Source organism: Lissotriton vulgaris, chromosome 2_1 (genome assembly GCF_964263255.1).
Source record: "Lissotriton vulgaris chromosome 2_1, aLisVul1.2, whole genome shotgun sequence".
In the NCBI taxonomy this organism is placed as follows: domain Eukaryota; kingdom Metazoa; phylum Chordata; class Amphibia; order Caudata; family Salamandridae; genus Lissotriton; species Lissotriton vulgaris.
Window position 1 is genome coordinate 1616873977 of NC_141687.1, and position 18472 is coordinate 1616892448.

At 45.6% G+C, this 18472-nt stretch overlaps 1 protein-coding gene across 1 annotated transcript in view; it reads left to right on the forward strand.

The window, feature by feature from the left end:
- The first annotated feature begins 461 nt into the window (after positions 1–461).
- Positions 462–18472, forward strand: part of RPA2 (replication protein A2) — a 92055-nt gene continuing 74044 nt past the window's right edge. The window contains exon 1 of the mRNA XM_086957489.1: positions 462–641. Coding sequence (XP_086813615.1) covers positions 626–641 — 16 coding nt within the window. The 5' untranslated portion in view covers positions 462–625. The remainder of the gene's footprint in view (positions 642–18472) is intronic.

Consider the following 18472-nt stretch of genomic DNA (forward strand, 5'->3'; position numbering starts at 1 on the left):
GCCAGAAAATGTGAGACTTACAAACCGCAAAAAAATCAATACTAAGCAATGGGCAGTCCCTGTGGAGCTTTCAGATTGCCCAGAAGTCACTCCGTTTCTAGACAGAACATTTCTGGCAGGCTTCGACCTAAAAATGGCTTAGCAAGCAACAGGCGTGGAGGAGGTTTGCAGCCAAATGATTTTAATTAGTAGTGTCACGTGTAAGCAGAAGTGCTGTTTGTTGCACAATAAAAAAAAGTAATGTGGGTTGTGTTATTTTAACAGACGATTAAGTTTCTGCTAAAAAAAATAAAACTTGTATAACACCATGTTAGCGATCAGAGTCGGACTTTCCATGTAGGAACTGGCTAGATTTTACCGTTCAAGAAAAGCTTCCTATTCCAAGATGGATGCCAGATTCGTTCATTGTCGGTTTTGACAAGCAGATTAACCCAATTTGTCCGTTTTCTATTTTAATTGACGAGTCTTTCGAGCCCGTCTTCCTAGCATGTAGAAATAAGCACGCACGTGGTTGGCTATAGCTCGAAGCAGGCTTAGTTTCATTGGATGACGTTATTTCGCGGCAAGTGGATTGTGGCGCGAGTTACAGACGGCTTGTGTTAAAATCAGCCCCAGGACCAGCAACATGTGGAACAACCAGGGTGAGATACAAAATAATGATGTCTTCTGGCTTTTCGGGAGTTGCGAGCAGGAGGTGGCTTAGGTGGGAACTCTTGCATATAGTGCGCACAAGGCCCAAATTCGTAGAAAGATTAGGCGGCCGGAGTTCGTCCTATTAGGGCCAAACAGTAAATTGCCAATCTGTCTATGGTGCACGTTTGTGAATTGCAGTCTAGGGCGCATGATGCCACGTTTCAGTTAATCAGAAGTGTATGAGGAGACGTTCTCCACAGCTCGAGTACACGAAGATGACGGCAGTTCGAAGTGTAGGGGTACTTCTTTGCCTAAAATGATTTGATTCTAGATCGGCCTCCGTTCTTAGATACAAGCGGGGCTGACCGAAGTCCGGAATGCTTAAATGGGGCGTCTCTAGTCTGGATTTCTTGTTGATAGTAGATGGCTTTTTGTGTGGGAGTGCGCGGGGTCGCCTTTGCACAATTAGCACTCCGGGCGAAATCAAATGTTGCTCTCCTATTATAGGAGCTTTTGAGGAAAGATATTTCGCTACCTTCCGTTAGCTCGACAAATACGTTATTTTAAATTTTGTCCCCGAAACTTAGTATCCTGCATTTATTCGTGGAAACGCAAGTATCGCACCGCAGAGAGAAAACAGTGAATTTAATACATGCTCATAATGTGCATGAAGTAACTTTTGAGCTGTAACCTGGACCTCAGCCCCAATGGCCCTTGCCTGTGACTTGTACCAAGGAGGGGAACAAAAAGCAAAGTTGCAGAGGAGGGATGGAGAGTTCTCTGCTACCCAAGACCTTCCTTGCCTCCCTGGCAGGATGCTGATCTCCCCTGCCTTTAGCCTTCTGCTGGTGATCTTCATGAGTGACTTTAGTATGCACAGATCAGTCACTGCAGTTTCACTCAGAGCAGTGACGGGCCTTCGGTTAGCACACATCACTCCGCCTTTTGCCCACTCTACATGAACCTCTTTGACATCGTCAGCACCAAATGGAAGGAGAGGGGCTGGTGGAGGAGATGGATAAGAAAAGGTTAGAAGAGAGGAGAGTGAGATAGTTGGTTTTTACGAGCAGGCTGCGAAAAGCTGGAAGAAACGTATTTAAGGGCAGTTTATCGAAATCCGTTCAGATGGTGACTGTGTCTAGTCCGTAGCCTTTGCTGTGTGCTTCCCAGCTGGCCCATGTTAAAGGCTGGCCCTGGTAGTCAAACATTTTCCCAGTCTGGGGATACTTTGTGTTGGTGACTGGGAGTCACAGATCAAAGTATGTGATTGTTGGTGTGGGTGGTCTGGTGAGGGTTGTTAGTAGGGTATTTGGTCTTGGGTGGTCACGAGCTTCAGGCAAGGGTTTGTAGTAGGTGGGTTCAGTTTAGGAGCACCTGGTGGTCAGAGGTGATTCCAGTCTGTGGGTGTTTTTGTTGTGTGTGAGAGCCCTAGTCTAGGGGTGAATGTTGGCTTGTGTGGGGTTCGAGTCTTGATGGTGTGCTGATTAGTTGGTGGATTTTAATCTGGGATGAGTGATGTTTGGATTTAGTCTTTGAGGTGCGACAGGATGTAGCTTCAGTTTCGGAGAAAATGTGTGTGCGGTATCTCGATTTCAATGGTGGTGGGGCAGCATACAGTATGCATAATAGTGCGTGGTGAACTCTCAACACTTGAGGTGTGGGAATAGTGTGCTGGGAGATGGCTTAATCATGGGCTGTTATTGTGGGGATGGGACTATGGTCTGGGGTGCATGTTGATAGTGTGGGGTCCGACTTCCCTGGACACTTTGTGCTTGCTGAAGCACTTTGTGCAAACATAGACATCAGAAGACGTTTGTCGGGGAGTGGGAAGGCTGTGAGTTGAGTGGCTTGTTTTTGAGGTTTCATTCTAAATTCACCTACTCAAAATCAGGCCATCTTAAGGGATTTAACTCAGCCAGTAATTGAGTTTATCATGTGTGATTTCTACTCATGCTATATTTGATTTATAATTATTCCCATTTTTCCGTTTACTGATTTTTACAGATATTTACAGACAACCATCCATTTTCCTGTATGTATTTATTTGTAAATAGGGATAAAAATGGGTTTGTTTTGAAAAAATCCCACAGCTGAGTAATATTCCGTTTGGCTATCATACATGCCAGTGTCGCCCTTTGCTTACGATACACATTCAGGTCCGAGGGTTCCCACACATTCAGTATACATCTCGGGGCTTCTGGTCTAATCCTCTCCCCAAGGCACCCCCTACCTCGTCGTGAACCTTCGTCCAATACTCCTGCACTACCACGCAGTGCCATAGAATATGCATGAAGGTGCCCAACTCTCTGCACCCCCTTCAGCACTCACCACTCCCCCTATATGCACCAGTCTGGGCCCTGTAATATACAACCTATGTAAGATCTTTAATTGCACCAGTCGAAGCCTCATCTGGATCGCTACCACCTTCGGGGAGGAAATCGCCTCTGTCCAGTCCTCGTCATCCAGCTCTATCCCATCTGCGCTCAACTGCGATCTGTTAAGTCCCAGGGGGCTCTCCATATGATTAATAAGCTTTTTGTACATTAAAGAGATGGTTTTCTCGGGGAGATGTCTATCTAACACCCCATCCTCGAGAGGAGAGGCCTCCGGAAGCAGGGTTCCCCCGGGTATGTGGGGAGGAGGGGTGCCTAATCTGGAGGTATGGATAATACTTATTATCATGTAGACTGTACTGTTGCTTAAGGGATTAAATGGTATGTATCGTATCCCACACCCCCCAATATCCTTGATCCGAGAGATTCCAGTGAGGTCCCACTTATCAAATCCCTTGGATTTCCACAAGCTCCCAAGTTTCTCCGCGTTCCACAGGGGGGTTGCCATGGTTAATTTCCCTTCCCAGGCGAGATATCCATTGGCATCATGCCATACATAGACTGCATGTGCCGTTGGGCCCAGCAGCGTAAACGGGCCGGGCATAAAGCGCCATCGTAATGTATCCGCCTGGTGCCTGCCCTCTGTCCATGGCGTACCCTGGGTCTCTGTGGGGCCCGTACACGGCATGATTCACTGCTGCAAGCTGCGAAGCCCAATAGTACTCTCTTAGGTCTGGCAATCCAATCCCGCCGTCCTACCATGGGAGAGTGAGTTTGGTAAAGGCTATTCGGGGTCTCCCTTCCAGAGTAGCTTCCTCTGAAGGGCCTCTATTTCTTTAAAATAGGATACAGGCACCCGGTATATTGTATTTTGAAGCACATATAAAAATCGGGGGAGTGCAATCATCTTAAACAGCACTGCCCTACCAAGCAAGGACAGCGGGAGTGCCTTCCAGCGCTCCACATCCTTTCGGAACCGTCTCAAAGGGGGACCCAAATTGTTGGCATAACGCAGTTTTCGGTCGAGTGTTACATAGATACCTAGGTATTTGAACCACACTTGTTCTATCTGAATCAGGCACGACGCCGGGATCACCGGTGGCTCTCCCACGAGGAAGAAAAGCACAGACTTCGACCAATTTATAGCGAATCCGGAATACCTACCAAATATGGCAAGAATATCCGGAAAATTACTCAAAGACACCCTGGTGTTGGTAAGATAAAGTAGGATATCGTCTGCATACAGTGACGTTTTATCCTCTCACTCAGACATCCTCCGCAAGCCCCGTATTGACTGATCCCAGCGGACCCACGCCGCCAGAGGCTCCAATGCAAGAGCGTAGAGAAGCAGGGACCAAGGACATCCCTGTCTCGTCCCAACGGAAAGTCAGCCGACTTACAGTTGTTCACAACCACCCTGGCCAAGGTATCAGCGTACAATAAGTGTACCCAACCGATGAACTCTGGTCCGAAGCCAAACTTTGCCAATACCGCAAATAAGTAAGCTCACTCAACCCTATCGAACGCCATAGTGGCATCTTAACGACATCAGGACCGCAGGCTCGTGTATCTTCGGTGAACTGCCCAGGATTCCATATAGCCTCCGTAAATTCAGAGCAGTGTTGCAGTGCAGCAAGAAGCCAAGCTGATCAGGGTATATCAAGTTTGTGATTACTCTTACCAATCTGGTAGCGAGTAGTTTCGCCAGGATTTTAGGCTTGGCGTTGAGCAGCAAAATGGGTCTATATGAAGAAAATAGTGTCTTAGGCTTACCTACCTTGGGAATAACTGCAATATTTGCCACCCGCTGATCATATGGAAGTCAACCCATCTCCCTGCTGTCTATAAACATGGCTAGAACATAAGGGGCAAGTTTATGAGCATTCAATTTGTACAGCTCTATTGGTATTCCATTGGGGCCGGTAGCCTTCCCAGATTTTACCCCCCTAATCGCCTGCGCAACCTAATCATTTGTGAAAGGGGAGTCCAAATATTCCCTGTCGTCAACCGACAATTCAGGCATGTTAATGCCTCTAATCACTTTCCAGTTTTCTGCCTCCGTATATCCACCAACAGTGGTATATACCCCCCTGTAGTAATCAGAGAACGCATCTGCAACTGCCTGCGGCTCCGTAACTATATCAGAATCTGTACCCTGCAACTCTGGAACCAACCTCTACGTTCAAACAATTTATCGGCCTTGTCGCCGTGCTCATATATCCGACTCTGGACAGCATTGTTCTGGGCTATCACCCTATCTCTAGCTATACTTTTATACTCATCCTCCCGTAGTTTCAAAAGATGCAGGGCCTGCGGAGTAGCAGTTCTCGCCACCCCCTCCTCTAACAGAATCACCTCTGCCTTCGCCCTAACCACCTCTGCCTGATGCCTCCTTTTCTTCCCGGCCACCAGAGACAGGACCTCGCCACGCATCACTGTCTTGTATGCCTCCCAAAGTGTTATCACTGAGTCAACAGTACCCACATTTTCCCGGAAGGAACGATCCGATGTTTCGACTCTCTTTCTTGGTGGCAGGGTCTTTTAAGTGCCACGCATTGATGTGGTCCTATGCACTCTTGCTATTAAAATAGAGAGAATGAGGTTGTTCAGCCATGACCTATTACTCAGATTTCCCAAAGGGCCTGTAGTTCTTTATTTAACTAACTTCTTCGGGTGCCACATGTTTTTCAAGTATTTTAAATTAGGAAAGTATCCTGCTTAAATGATATTCTTTTGTACATATTCTTAGGAATTGGCCATATGGTAGTTTCTTGGAGACTTCTGTAGAGAAACTATCATATTGGCATGCACTATTCCTGGGTTGTTGCATAGTGATGTTGTATAGTCACGCCAAAAGCTGCACCACTATAAAAAGAGGTTGGTTTACACTTCAAGAGTATGTTACTGAACAAAGGACACAAAGTAATAACCCAGATTGTGACCTCTCGTATAGTCAGCGTGCTAACCAGCGTAAAAAATGCAAGCCAAAATGGTTACATTGTTTCCACACTCAGCTGGAGATGACACTCATGGCCCTGAATAACAGGAGTGTGAGTATCCATCTTGTCTAGGTTTACACTAACCCTGCCTTGAAACACATTAAAGGATTTTGGAAGTTACAGGCGATATATGGGCTTTACATATGTGAGTTCAGTTTGTCAACATGGAGCAGAGGGCACAGAATTCACTCATGAAGACATTAAAATTGTTCTTAAGACCCTTTTGTATTGCAAGACTAAGGAACATTGTTAATGGCATCCTCTGTCCCTGTTTAAAAGAAAAAAAATGGGAACATTACCTATCCGTATTGATGTGTTTGTATCTATATACATGTGTATGTTTATACATGCCTCCAATACTCTGATTTTTATTAGCATATATGTGTTTTTATCTAACAATTCAAAACTGGCTATCACACAACCACCTTTAACTTAACCAAGATAAGACTTAAATCCTTCTCCTCTCCAACGACGGACAAACCCACCAGGTCCAAGAATGGATTAAGCTTATGGACTCCCTAAACTTAGACCGTACCCTGACCGGCTCCGCCTGAACATGAGCACGCACATAAAGGCCACGGCTAGGAGTGCCCACTACAAACTAAAACTACTCAACAAAAGCAAGCCCTTTCTCCCGCCTAATGATTTAGACCGCAACGCAAGCCCTGGTTCTATCCAGACTAGACTACGGAAATGCTACCCTCGCAGGCACAGCAAAATCTCGCCTAGCCCCCATGAGATCAACTCTAAATGCAGCAGCAAGGATGGTCACTAGAACAAAAAAAGCACGGTCATATCTCACCCTTTCTGAAAATCCTCAAATGGCTCCCCATTGAAGCTCGCTGCCAGTTCAAAACTGCTGGACTCACCCACAAAGTCTTACACACAGGCAAATCAGTCTACCTTGCAGCCAACCTCACCGAGGCAGGCCAGGCAAGAAACCTTAGGAGCACCAACAACCTACTTCTCATTTCCCCAAAAAGACTCCAACAAAAAGCCCTGGCGTGCTCCTTCTCAGGAAATGCCTCCTAAATCTGGAACTCCATACCAGCAGATCTCCGAACCAACCCTCCTTCGTGTCCTTAAAAAAACAAAAAACAAAAACTCAAGGTTCTCCTTCTTGCTTGACACCTTTAACCTTCGGACAAATACACTACAATACCTTCCCACAGACTCTCATTTTTGCTCTGTCTACCCTCTCTTATTTATCTGTGTATTTGTTGTAAAGCGTTCTGATACCCTCGGGTATTGCCAGCGCTATATAAAATACTCTAAATAAATTTAAAAAAATCAAGAAATCTTTAAATGGATTAGCCACCACAAATCGAGAATTTTTCCAATAAAATGACAGCCTCGCTGGCACATTTCTGATAAAATTCACACAGTGGGAATCAACTGATGTGGTAGCATGGAACTTGCGCTTTTGAAGATAAACTGCTCTCATCCTAAAATTTCAAAATATCCTGTAGGAAAGTGGCTCTATATATACTGGACCAAAGTAAGGTACAGTGTGTAAAGAGTCCCCAGTCCCTTGAGGTTTGGCATAGGCTAAAGTTAGATATAACCTTACTCTCTAAAGTGTTAGCTTGGTCGAGCAGTAAGGCAGTATCAGAGGGCAGTGTAAAGCATTTGTTGTACACACTCAGTCAGCAAATGGTCTCACACACTCAAGAACTGAACTCTAGGCCAATGGTTTTGTATCAAAAGATATAGTTGTTTTATTTTAGAACCCACAAGGTATCAAAATATACTTTCTCAGGATGAGTTACTTTAGTTAAATACTTTTCAAATAGGCAATAGACTTTTTGAATACAATAGTTAGTTTGTTGCAATAGGCAACACAGTTTCAACCAATGCAACATTGAGCTCAATGGGAATTTCTGGTTAAATGCAATTAGTTACTTTGTAGATTACTTTTCTAACCACAGGACTGGATCTTAGATTCAGTCCAGAGACATGAGCTGTAACCTTGCTCTAGGGAGTCTTCACTGTCTAAGTAGCATGGGCAGTCCCTGGTTGGTGTTCCACTTCAAAGTCCATTCCCTGTAGGGAGATGGACCATCCTTAGTAGTGGTCAGTTTGAACCAGGAATTAAGTTCAAACAGGTAGGGCCCAAACCACAGCAAAGGCCTACCTCTCAATGGCACTCCAACACTGCTCTCTGGGTAGTAGCCTCCTGCTTATAAAAGCACCAGGTTGGTCTTGGCCTTCAGCCTTGGTCTGGGATAGGACCGCTCCTATCCCTAGCTCAGAGGCATCACTCTGCACTATGAACTTGCTTGGCATAATCTGGTGCTTTTAGAATTGGTGCTGAGCACATTAGTTCTTTTAGTGTGTCAAAAGCGTTTTGGCAACTAACAGTGCAGTTGATTTTCTTGGGCATCTTTTTGGAGGAGAGTTCTGTGAGGGGAGTACAATGGACCCATATCCCTTCACAAACCTCCTGTAGTACCCAGCCAAGCCAAGGAATACCCTGACTTTGGTCTGGGTGGTTGGAGCTGCCCATTCCATGATACTCTGGATCCTGGGTTGTAAGGGCTGTACCTGGCCTCCACCAACAAGGTGGCCCAACCACACCACCGAACCCTGCCCTATCAGGCATTTGGATGCCTTGATAGTTAGGCCTGCAGATTGCAGGGCTGCTAAAACCTTCCCAAGGTGGATCAGGAGATCCTACCAGCTGGAGCTAAAGACAGCAATATCATCAAAAGAAGCTGCACTAAAGGACTCCAACTCAGTCAGGACTTGATTCACCAACCTCTGGACGGTGTCAGGGGCATTCTTTAACCCAAAAGGCATCATAGTAAACTGATAGTGCCCATCAAGGGTGGAGAATGCTGTTTTCTCTTTTGCTCATGGGACCATGCCAATCTGCTTAGTTCCCATCAGGGGTGGAAAATGGTGTTCTCTTTTGCTCCTGGGGCATGCCAATCTGCCAGTACCCTGCAGTCAAGTCAAAAGTACTGAGGAATTTGGCTGCCTCCAATTTGTCTTATCAGTTCATTTGCTTTTGGAATAGGGTGAGCATCTGTCTTGGTGACAGAGTTGAGCCCTCTATATTCCACACAGACCTCATCTCTCTCTTTTTACCCTGTTGATGAGGTTTGGGGACTAGAACCACTGGGCTAGCCCAGGGGCTCTCAGAGGGTTCAATAACCCCTAACTCCAGCATCTTTCTAACTTCAGCCTTGATGCTTTCCTTGACTTGGTCTGACTGGCCATAGTTCTTGTTTTTGACAGGGAAACTGTCATCAGTGTCCAGATCATGTGTACACCAGTTGGTCAGGCCAGGGGTCAGGGAAAAGAGACTAGTATACTGTTGCAAGACTTGCTTGCAGTCAGTTTGCTGTTGGGCAGAGAGGCTGTCTGAAAAGACTACTCCCTCCACTGACCCATCTTTTGGACTGTAAGAGAGGAGATCAGGGAGAGGTTCACTCTCTGCTTCCTGTTCCTCATCATTCACCATCAGCATAGTGATGTCCGCCCTGTCATTGTAGAGGTTTAGGCGGTTCACACGGATAACCCTTTTGGGTGTCCTGCTTGTGTCCAGGTCAACTAAGTAGGTGACCTCACTCTTTTTCTCTAGGATAAGGTAAGGGCCACTCCATCTGTCTCGGAGAGCCCTTGGTGCCACTGGCTCAAAATCCACACCTGTTTCCCAGGTTGGAATTCAACCAGTGCAGCTTTTTGGTCCTGCCAGTGCTTCAGAAGCACCTGGCTGGGCTCAAGATTCTTGGATGCTTTTTCCATGTACTCAGCTATTCTGGACCTTAGACCAAGTCCACAATGTCTTGCTTGGGTTCTTGGAGAGGCCTCTCCCAACCCTTCTTACAGTTGTTACAATAGGCCTTGGAGGGATCAAAAGTTCTTCCCCCTATAGGGCTAAGGCACATAAGGAGTAGTTGGGGACCCACCCACCTGTACAGGTTTTTGGGGCCCTTAGGAAGAGTCAGACTTTTTATCTTGGGGATTCTCACCACCTTTCCCCTGGGTAGGTTTTGTGACCACCTTCTTTTGGTCACCCCCAGTGGTTGTCCTCGTCACCTTTGTCTTGACCCAGTGGTCTGCCTGCTTTCGCAATTCTTGGGGAGAAATTCGACCGAAGTCTACCAAATGCTGATGCAACTTTTCATTTGTGCAATTACCCAATATGTGTTCCTTCATAAACATATTGTAAAGTCAAGTAAATACATGCACATCATGTCCAGCTAACCAACCATCCAGTGTCTTCACTGAGTAGTCCACAAAGTCAATCCAGGACTGGGTCTGGGTTTTGTGAGCCCCCCTGAATCTAATTCTGTATTCCTAAGTGGTGAGTCCAAATCCCTTAATCCGAGTGCTCTTCTTGAGATAAAAGGACCCTGCCTCTGGCCCAAAGAGGGTCAGAAGCGTGTCTCTGCAGTTACCAGAGAACAGTTTACTCTTCTCATTTCACAATCTTTTTCAAAGGCTGTGAACCACTTGGTGATGTCATCACCTTCCTCAAATTTAGGGACAATCCTTTTGGGGATTTTAGTTTCCTCCCTATTCTTATTAGGCCTCGGCTAGCGTAAGACTGCGCAGTCGAGCTGGTGAGATTTAATGAGATTCAGTAAGTTTCACTAGTGAGGTTAAGCCCTGCCCCTCTTTTCCATTGGCTGGCGTCACTGTTCATGCTAAACGGTGGCCAGCCATCGGAGAAGAGGTCCTAGTGATGTTCTTCTTTCTCTTTAAGCCTCGTCCTTTTCAGACTTGCCTCCTTTTTACTGATGTGGTAAAAGGTTTCTTCTCTTCTTTATGGGGCGAAACAAATGGCTCCATAAAGAAGATGAGGAACCTTTTACTCCAGCAGTAAGTCGGGCTCTAAAAGAGAAAGCAGCACGTTGTGACGTTTTTTAAAGAACAAGTGTGGTAACACTGATCTGGAAAGGGACTTGTTTCCTCGCCAGTATAGTTTCGATTTTGCTTTTTTTTTCACCCAGTCTATTCTATTTTACTTTACTCCTGTATATAAATATTTCTTATTTTGAGCCTCTGTGCCCGTCCTAACTGTCCCACTCATTTCCGTCGCCCAGTCACGTGAGAGCTGCACTTCTCTCACAGGCATGGCACCTCCAGGGGAGGGTGGGCATCTCTGTGCCACTTGTATGTGTGCACGGGGCGGTAGGAGTGTTTACAGGTGTAAAAGAAAGCATGCAATTTATATTGCATGAGGATAGAAAACAATTGCATATTGTACAAAAGATGTCAGGGAGGCAGGTAGAACAAGGGGGACTCCCAGCTGATGTCCATCTTCAGGGCTCGGGGTCGGTGGGGGGTGGGGGGGGGGGGGGGCGGGCGGGCAGTGTTTAGAAGTGCCAGACTTTGCTCTGAAAACTTCTGCTTTCCTAGGGTGCGGCCCTCCCAACTCTCGGAACCCGACCAGGCACAACCGGTCAATTTCCATCTGTTGAAGTGCTCGAAAGAGTAGAGGAGCGGCCCCAGAATGTTCCCCAGACTAGGGTTATCGCTGAAGAAGGCAGGGTCTCCCATGCCCCCCAGGGGTGCCCAGAGATAGCCTGATCCACCTCTGGCTGACCAATCTTTGAGTCTCCCCCTGACCTGTCTCCTGGCAGCAATGCCATGGTCTCACTGGTAAGGGCTAGTACCCTGGATGCTTGTATCTGACAGGGTGCGCGTGTTCTACCCATGTAGGGAAGTGAATATATTACTTTTCTAACCACAGGACTGGATCTTAGATTCAGTCCCGGGACATGAGCTGTAAACAGTTAAGTAAAAGCGTTTCGGTTACAGTAGTGATTTTTAAGGAATATTATTGTCTTTTAATAGTTGACACTTAAAAACTTTTTCAGTTGCAATTACCAATGTTATCCTATGGAAGGAAATTCAATTTGCAGGTAAAGTATGTTCACGTTACTTTTGTAATCCAGTGCTGGTCTCCTAGGTTCAGCATTCGGACCTCTATCAAAAACAGGCAAATAATTACGTTTTTATCGTTGGCACGATTTTAGAGAATATTTGTAAGTTTCAAAAATCGACACAAACTTTTTCAGAAAAAAGCAGGCAATGATATCCTATGTAAGGAAATTCAAGTTACTGGTAAGTACCCTTAGAATTACTTTTCAGGGTCAGTACTGGGCTCAAAGATGCAGCACTGAGGTCTCTCCTGATAACAGGTGAGTACATCGGAATTAGTAGTTCGACTGATTTTAGAAGAATATTTTAAAGTTCCAAAACTCTAAACTTAGAAGAATTTCCAAGTGAAACCAGTCAATGTTAGCCTATGGAAGAAAAGTGAGTTATCGGCTTCTAGGTATGTACTAGACTGCCAGAGTTTAGGTTCTGGGCATAGACTCGGGGATCTCCCAGGGTCAGGTAGGTACAGTTGGTACACCCTCAGCGGCACACGGGCAGCCGGGTGCAGAGGTAGTTAGGCCCAATGTTATCCAATGAGAGGCAGGGGGCCTTCGGTTGGTGGCTGCTGGCTAGGTGGCCATGTGGCTGTGGGAGCCGGGCTCCTGGTCACTTGCTCAGGGTATTTGGGGAAGTAGGATAGGACAAAGATTGAACTGACAGGAGCACTCGAGCGGCAGGGTTCTTTTGAGCCGCCGGGCGCTCAATGTTATTCAATGGAGATCTTAAAAAGGGAAGAAAGGCTGCAGGCTCGGGATGGTGGATCTTGTGGAGCGACCAACACTTCAAGGGTAAGTTGGGATCTTGGAGGGTAGGTAGGCACCCCGGAGTTGGGCACAGGAGGCCGGGACGCCGGGTGCAGGGGTGTCTTTGGATGTCGGAAAATATTACCCTCTGCTGGTCGCGGTAGGAGGGGTCCCTGGTTCTTAGACTGTAGGCGTCGTAAGGGTCCTTGGGCACTGGATTACGGGTCAGAATCGCCGGGAGGACATCCTCAGGGTCTTTGTCCACTTGGGCACAGGCCCGGGCTCAGCGGGTGCAGAGTGGGCTGGATTTGCGGTTCCTGGCTGGCCCTGGGGGTATTACTGTTTGAGCAGAGCCACTGCTCGTGGGAGTCCCAATCTTTTGGAAGGTTTAAGGCAGGCAGGTCCTCCGGGGTTGTTGAGGTTGCTGTCCGCACGAGACGCTGGGATTTAGCAGGAGCAGGTTCAAGGATCAACAGGCCTGTAGGGCTGGGGTCAAGTCAGTTTGTGTCGTTCTCTTGTTAGCAGCTGCACGGCAGGTCTTCTTCTTGGTCTTCTTTCTTGTTTAGAAATCGAAATGTGAGAAAGGAAGGTTCAGGGTGCCCCTAAATACTACATTTAGGGGTGTTACAGGTAAGTGAAGGGCAGGGACCAATAGGACCCTGTCCTGGGGTGAGTACACCCCCTATCCCACTCCTCTCCTGTGGGAGGGGGTCAGGAGCCTATCTCTGATTGGGCAGGGCTCCCCATCATCAAGATGGCCGGAGCTTGGAGTTGTGCTTCACCTCGCCTCTCCCACCTGAGGGGTGGAGGTGGCACAGGCTGGCACACCTCCTTTCCTCACATACTGTAGGGGCACAGGGCTCATGCACCTGTGCCCACACCACTGGCATAGGGCACCCAGCTAGAGGGGTGACTGATGTATGCCAGGGCAGTGGGTTTGTGGGCACGGCACACAGGGATGTGTGCCATGTCAACTCTTTGTTTAGGTCTGCACAAGGACACTCAGTCTGCAAATGCAGGGTGTGGGTGTCAGGGTGCAGGGCCCCTAAAGGTGGCACAATAAGTGCTGCAGCCCTTAGGGGTCTTCTCTGGTTTCAATGCCCTGGGTACCTAGGGTACCATCTACCATGGGCTGACATGTGACCAGAGATGCCAATTGGGTTTTAGCTTCAATACAGTTTTTAGGGAAGGAACACGGGCCCTGGGCACCTGATTGGCAGGAGCCCAGGGCACACTCCGTCAAAGCACATCAGCAATTCAGAAAAAGTGGGAGCATACCATACAAGAAAGATGGCACTTTCTCACATATCCATACTGGACTCAATGAGTAGTCAGTCACAAAACACATTACTCGTTGCTTTTACTTAAGGAACATCCAGCCAGTGAAATGCAGTTCCAGTTATTATATTTTTTTCAGGTACACCTCATTCAAACCCCTCCAACACCCCACTTTATTTCCTGAGTATCCAAAACTCGTCCAATATTTCTTTCCTCAAAACCAACTTCTAGGCACATTCCCCCATTAAGTACTACAGCCTTCCAAAAAGATACACTTGATTAATGTTGTAAGCGTTATAAAATATGGTGTGATATACCCCTTCAAAGTCTCCATATTTTGCTCCAGCGAAATTCGCAACACCTCTTTACCTTCATTAAGATGTGTCCCTGAAGGCTGCAGCTACCCAATGTTTTTCTCATATTTAACTATGTCCCAAAGATCCTGTTTGTTCGACTTTTCGCAGACTGCTGCACCTGCCTACCCTTGAAATTTTCTCTCCTCCTTTCCAACACTATACCAGCACATATAATTCCCTTTATCCTTGTATGATGCTCCGCATGTGACGCATCACAACCCAACAGAGAGACGTTAGCATGTGCTTAACGGAATCTTCAGTTTCTGCCTCATTGTCCTACCGTGTGATTGCCCCATGTGATTAGTGAGTGTATTTATTACTACATGCAGTGTCTTTCCTCTGTTGATGGTTTCCATTTCTGTAGAACTATCAAAACTATTGTTTGAATTTTTTATGCTCACTTGTATAATTGATAAACTGTTTGATATTTAAACATTTCGGTCCTACTACACGTCATATTTAATAAATCAATTGATATTGTGAATAACACATTTTTGTATGAAATGTATTGTGGAACAACGGATTGATATTTTATTTTAATACTATCTTTTTTTGTAATCCGCTGGGGAGGTACTATTGCCTGTAACTTTTGTGTATTGGGATCCAGCTGTTGCCATTTTCAAGGACCCAGTCCCTTCTTTGGATTAAGTGTTTTGGAGCAGTCTTCTTTTTCAGTTATTTCTTAGTTCTGCCCTTTGAGAAGGAGCTGATCCATGAAAGCTTCAGTATATTCTTTTAACATTTCGATCTGTAGTACAAGGATGGCGCCAGCATTCTTGTAGGCAGCATTTGTCTGTATTATGGAGGGCCTACCTTAGTCTTACACCTTCTCTTAACCCCTCCCCTGCTGATGACGGAACCGCTCCTTCGTCAGCTACGGTTGGGCTGTGCTGATGAGGGAGCGGTTCCGTCATGGCCCGGCCGCCGCGCCTGCGCGGCGCTGATTTCGCGCCTGCGCGGCCGCTCTATTGAGCGGGGCGGGTCATGACGGAACCGCTCCGTCACCAGCACAGCTCAACCGCGGCTGGTGACGGAGCGGTTCTGTCACCAGCATGCGGCGGCCGCCCCGCCTCGTTAGCGCTGCGGCGGAATAGCCGCCGCAGCGAAAGGGTTAACCAGGCTTTGCTGAGAACCTTGCAAAGCCCATCAAAGTCTTCTTGAGGTCTCACAGTACATTTGACTTGTCCTGGCTTCTTTTTTAAACGTAGACTGTCAATAGAGTGACCCAATTCTCCACAAAATTGCAATAATAACCAGTGAGTGGCTGTCACTTGGGTCTAAAATCTTAGTCCAAAATAACTTGAACGTTGGTCTCTAGCAGTTAGATCTTCCTTCCAGACACCCACCACTTAACTCTGTCATTGGACTACATTTCTGAACAAAACATCTTGCAACCTCTAACCTCTGTGTAAGAAAGAGAGAAAAACATCCATCAAATGTGAATGTCTATTAACTTATGGATCTATTGACTCGTAGTGCGTTATGTGACTCGGCAAGTCTGGCAAGTGAAAGGAAACCCAGTGCTGAAATGGTGGTGATTTGTATTTTGACTTAAAATCCTATCCAAGAATAACTCTCAAGAAGCTTAAATGAGATCCAAACATCTCCCAAATGTTATGCAAATGACCATCGTAACTTATAAAGAATGAGGCATATGGTAAACCTATAAAATATATTGACTTACTCTTGAAGTCAAACACATCTGAAAGAACTTTCTGCTGCATACGTGTTGTAAGACAAGTCTGGTAAAGCTCTACTTAGGCCTTTATCAGTGACCTTTGTATTCACATTCTGGTGTAAACAGGGATTTTGTATGTTCCTGGAAAAGGAACTATTAATGAGGGAAAACTTGAAGGGAATGGTGAAGTATTTCCGTATCCCTAATGTTCCTTCCTGTTCTGGTCCCGAAATGTGTGTTTGTTCCGTAATACAGGTTGGTAAAGATAAAATTGCATCATTATTGCACCATTTTTACTAAGCCACTCGTAAGGTTTCCTCTAAAATCTGATGGCACAATCTTAAAATGGTCTGTTTCAAGGAATGTCTCACAAGAAAAAAAGGATTTAATGAAATCTGTATGAAAATCATGGTGAAGTATTCACCCATTTTTTTTGTTGAAAAACCAAAATATTTACAGTCTCCTAGCAGGTGTTTGTATAATTCCCTCTGATCGGTTTTTAGTTCAAGCAAGTTTGAAGCCAGCTGGGCTGGCTTCCATCTTATTCAAGACCAGATAGAGTGACCGCAAACTTGCCTGTGCAAATGATTTTCAAAAATGAGCTTGTGAGCGGAATATATTTGCAGTATTTCAAAGTTGACGAAATGATTGAACCAAATAGATTGCTATTAAAAAACTTTAGTTAAGGTAGTAGATAAATATGAATCCTCTCGAGAAGCTGGAAATGTAACGAGTTGTTATGCTGATGTCAGCCTACACATGTATCATCTGTGTCTGTATTTTCTTAACTTCACTGTTAGTTTTTTTAATCTGTTAGATTTATACTAGTAATTTTGCACCAGTAATTTTGCATTTTGTTCCAACCGTACTTATAACTAGAATGATCCAATAGTATAACTTAAAATTGGGAGCCCCGTCCTGAATGCTCAAGAGGAAGCAGTTACCTCTACAAGTATAAAATCAACAAAAACAATTGCCAGTACTGCTCAGCTAATTAAGACCTGTATCAAAATGAGCAACTAATCTCATTTCTATAGACCACTCTTTTAGTCCAGAAATAAATCTTTAAACAACTTTTTATTTTGTTTTTACCATTGGTTAGAATTCATTTTCATATTGCAAAAAGACTTTCAATATTTGACTGTATCACTCCATCCAAATATCCTTCATTAATACATAGGAGGGGGAGGAGGACTCCTAATACTAAAACCTGTGTGTGAGTATTTACAAGAAAGTGATACAAAAGTGAAGTTAGGTATAGAAACTGACAAACATGCTATTCTACTCAGTCATACAGCAACTTCATACAACGTCTCATTCACAACATGCATACATGCATGAGTAAACAAGCATTTATAATGCAATGGTCTCGGCAATATTATAGGTAGAGCTATTGGTATTGTTGTTTTTTTTTTTACCCTAAATATGGCATTGTAATTTCTGTTGGCATTAGCGTAATATTTTGGATATGTGTTACCTATTGCATTAGCAGAGAGACCTATGTGTAAACTACACCCCCATCAACCTCAAAATTATCTACTGTACAGGGGCGGGCAAGGAGCCGTTTGTGCAGGTATGCCTGACACGTATATACTTTGCTTCACGCGTTTCCTGTAGTAAATCTGAAGCTTACTGTTAAGGCATGTTTCAGCCAGGGCACAGTTGCGTTTGTGCAGGTAGTGGTCGAGAGCACGTGGCAGGTGGAAGCGCAGCATTCCGCTTTGCACATAGTGTTTGATTGAAACTCAGCAGTTTCTGGGATCTGTGGGCGTGCACAGACGAGCCGACTGAAGTAGTGATTAGGTATATTTATTTGCCAGTGTTGCGTGGATCAAGGGAACTGTGGCGAATGGCTTCATGGTTCACGCGCTGCTGCCCATTAGCAGATGTTAACTGTCCCTGGACTGGTTGCTATTTGGCTGAATCCTTCCACCTCTACCCAAGTGCGTGGCTTGGACTACACGAGGGACTACTTTACAAGGACAGCCCTTTGTGTACGCTCTTGCTGCACCTTCCCTTGTGCCTGACTATCCCTCTTAAAACCCGAACTATTGTTTTTGCCAATGTTTGTTTAAACATGTTCTCCTCCTCTAAAACCCTCAAAGAAAACAAGTGTGACGTTTCGATAACATCCCCATTAGAGATGGTTTTCTAAAGTGCATGGCTTGGCTCATTCTATTCTCGGACCTGGGGAACTGGGTTCGAGTCTCGGTAATGTCGCCAAAACGTCCTGTGATTCTGGGCAAATCACTTGATCTCCCCGCGCCTAACAAAATGAATGTGTGTCCTTATGTAACTTAACTGGTGCTATGTAAAGCGCTCTGATACCCGGTTCAGTTCGGGACGTGTCTAGTTCGCGGTATATAAAACTCTGGAAAAAAAAACTCTAAAAGAAGAGGGAAAGGGGTATTTAACAAAGTGTGAATGAATCCTTTACCCAGCCAGCTTCGTCGGGTACACACTGGTGATCGCCAATAGATGTGCTGTGCTGGGCCATACTCTGGGCGAGGTGGGCAGACAGACAGGTATTAAGTCAATCTTTTAAATGTTGGTGTTG